We start from the raw sequence: 1,549 nt of genomic DNA, 5'->3' as shown, positions 1-1,549 counted from the left end.
GGCCAGGAAGATGACAGCGAAGAAGGCCCACACCAACACCTGCAGTTGAGTGAGATCAATAAGGACGTGAGGAAGTCTGACAGGTGTGGAAGTATTTTAAGATTACAGTGACACTGTTTTCACTTCTTGGCATTTCATTGCTAAACCCGCAGCGGATGCTGTCTCGCCTGGAGGCTAGAGTCCCATTTGTCAGCGTGATGAGACGTCAACCGGTAAAAAACAAAACAAAGACAAAACGTCACTGCATTTTCAGCATTTTTATTTTGTCCTTTTCCTACTTAACCTCAGACTAATGACAAAGGGACATGTTGAAGATTCCTGCCCCCCCGACATCGTCATATGTGATGGCTGTCACAGTAATGATTATGAGTAATAAAAAACAAAGTGCATTTAGTCAAGCACTGTCTCAAGTCTTTGAACTAGAAGCCAAGTCACGTCACAAGTCTCTGAGCTAGAGTCCAAGTCAAGTCTCAAGTCTTTGATACGGTGTCCAAGTCAAGTCTCAAGTCTTTAAGCTAGAGTCCAAGTCACGTCTCAAGTGTCTGAGCTAGAGTCCAAGTCAGAGTCTCAAGTTCTTTGATACGAGTCCAGTCAAGTCTCAAGTCTTTAAAGCTAAGTCCAGTCAGTCTCAAGTTCTGAGCTAGAGTCCAAGTTCAGTCTCAAGTCTTTGAATATGTAGTCCAAGTCTTCTCAAGTCTTTGATAGGTCCAAGTCAAGTCTCAAGTCTTGATATGGGTCCAAGTCAAGTCTCAAGTCTTTAAGCTAGATCCAAGTCGTCTCAAGTGTCTGAGTAGAGTCCAGTCAATTCTCAAGTCTCTGAGCTAGAGTCCAAGTCAAGTCTCAAGTCTTTGATATGGAGTCCAAGTCAAGTCTCAAGTCTCTTAGCTAGAGTCCAAGTCAATCTCAAGTCTTTGATATGGAGTCCAAGTCAAGTCTCAAGTCTTTAGCTAGAGTCCAAATCACTCTGAAGTCTCTGAGCTAGAGTCCAAGTCAGTCTCAAGTCTTTGATATGGAGTCCAAGTCAAGTCTCAAGTCTGTATAGGAGTCCAAGTCATTCTCAGTCTTAAGCTAGAGTCCAAGTCACGTCTCAAGTTCTGAGCTAGAGTCCAAGTCAAGTCTCAAGTCTCTGAGCTAGAGTCCAAGTCAAGTCTCGTCTTGATATGGAGTCCAAGTCAATCTCAAGTCTTTAAGTCAGAGTCCAAATCACGTCTGAAGTCCTGAGCTAGGTCCAAGTCAAGTCTCAAGTCTTTGATATGGAGTCCAAGCAAGTCTCAAGTCTTTGATATGGAGTCCAAGTCAAGTCTCAAGTCTTTATATGGAGTCCAATGCAGTCTCATCTTTAAGCTAGAGTCCAAGTCACGTCTCAAGTGTCTGAGCTAGAGTCCAAGTCAAGTCTCAAGTCTCTGAGCTAGAGTCCAAGTCAGTCTCAGTCTTTGATATGGAGTCCAAGTCAAGTCTCAAGTCTTTAAGCTAGAGTCCAAATCACGTCTGAAGTCTCTGAGCTAGAGTCCAAGTCAAGTCTCAAGTCTTTGATATGGAGTCCAAGTCA

The 1,549-nt window shown here is 43.4% G+C and overlaps 1 protein-coding gene across 1 annotated transcript in view; it reads right to left on the bottom strand.

Moving 5' to 3' along the window:
- The window catches only part of grin2da (glutamate receptor, ionotropic, N-methyl D-aspartate 2D, a), a 254,730-nt gene that overhangs the window by 39,553 nt on the left and 213,628 nt on the right, over nt 1–1,549 (bottom strand). The window contains exon 13 of the mRNA XM_032535848.1: nt 1–39. This exon is cut by the window's left edge and continues 78 nt beyond it. Coding sequence (XP_032391739.1) covers nt 1–39 — 39 coding nt within the window. The remainder of the gene's footprint in view (nt 40–1,549) is intronic.

This window comes from Etheostoma spectabile, chromosome 14 (assembly GCF_008692095.1).
Source record: "Etheostoma spectabile isolate EspeVRDwgs_2016 chromosome 14, UIUC_Espe_1.0, whole genome shotgun sequence".
NCBI lineage: Eukaryota > Metazoa > Chordata > Actinopteri > Perciformes > Percidae > Etheostoma > Etheostoma spectabile.
Note: the sequence above shows the minus strand (reverse complement) of the source record. Positions and strands in the feature narration are given on the sequence as shown.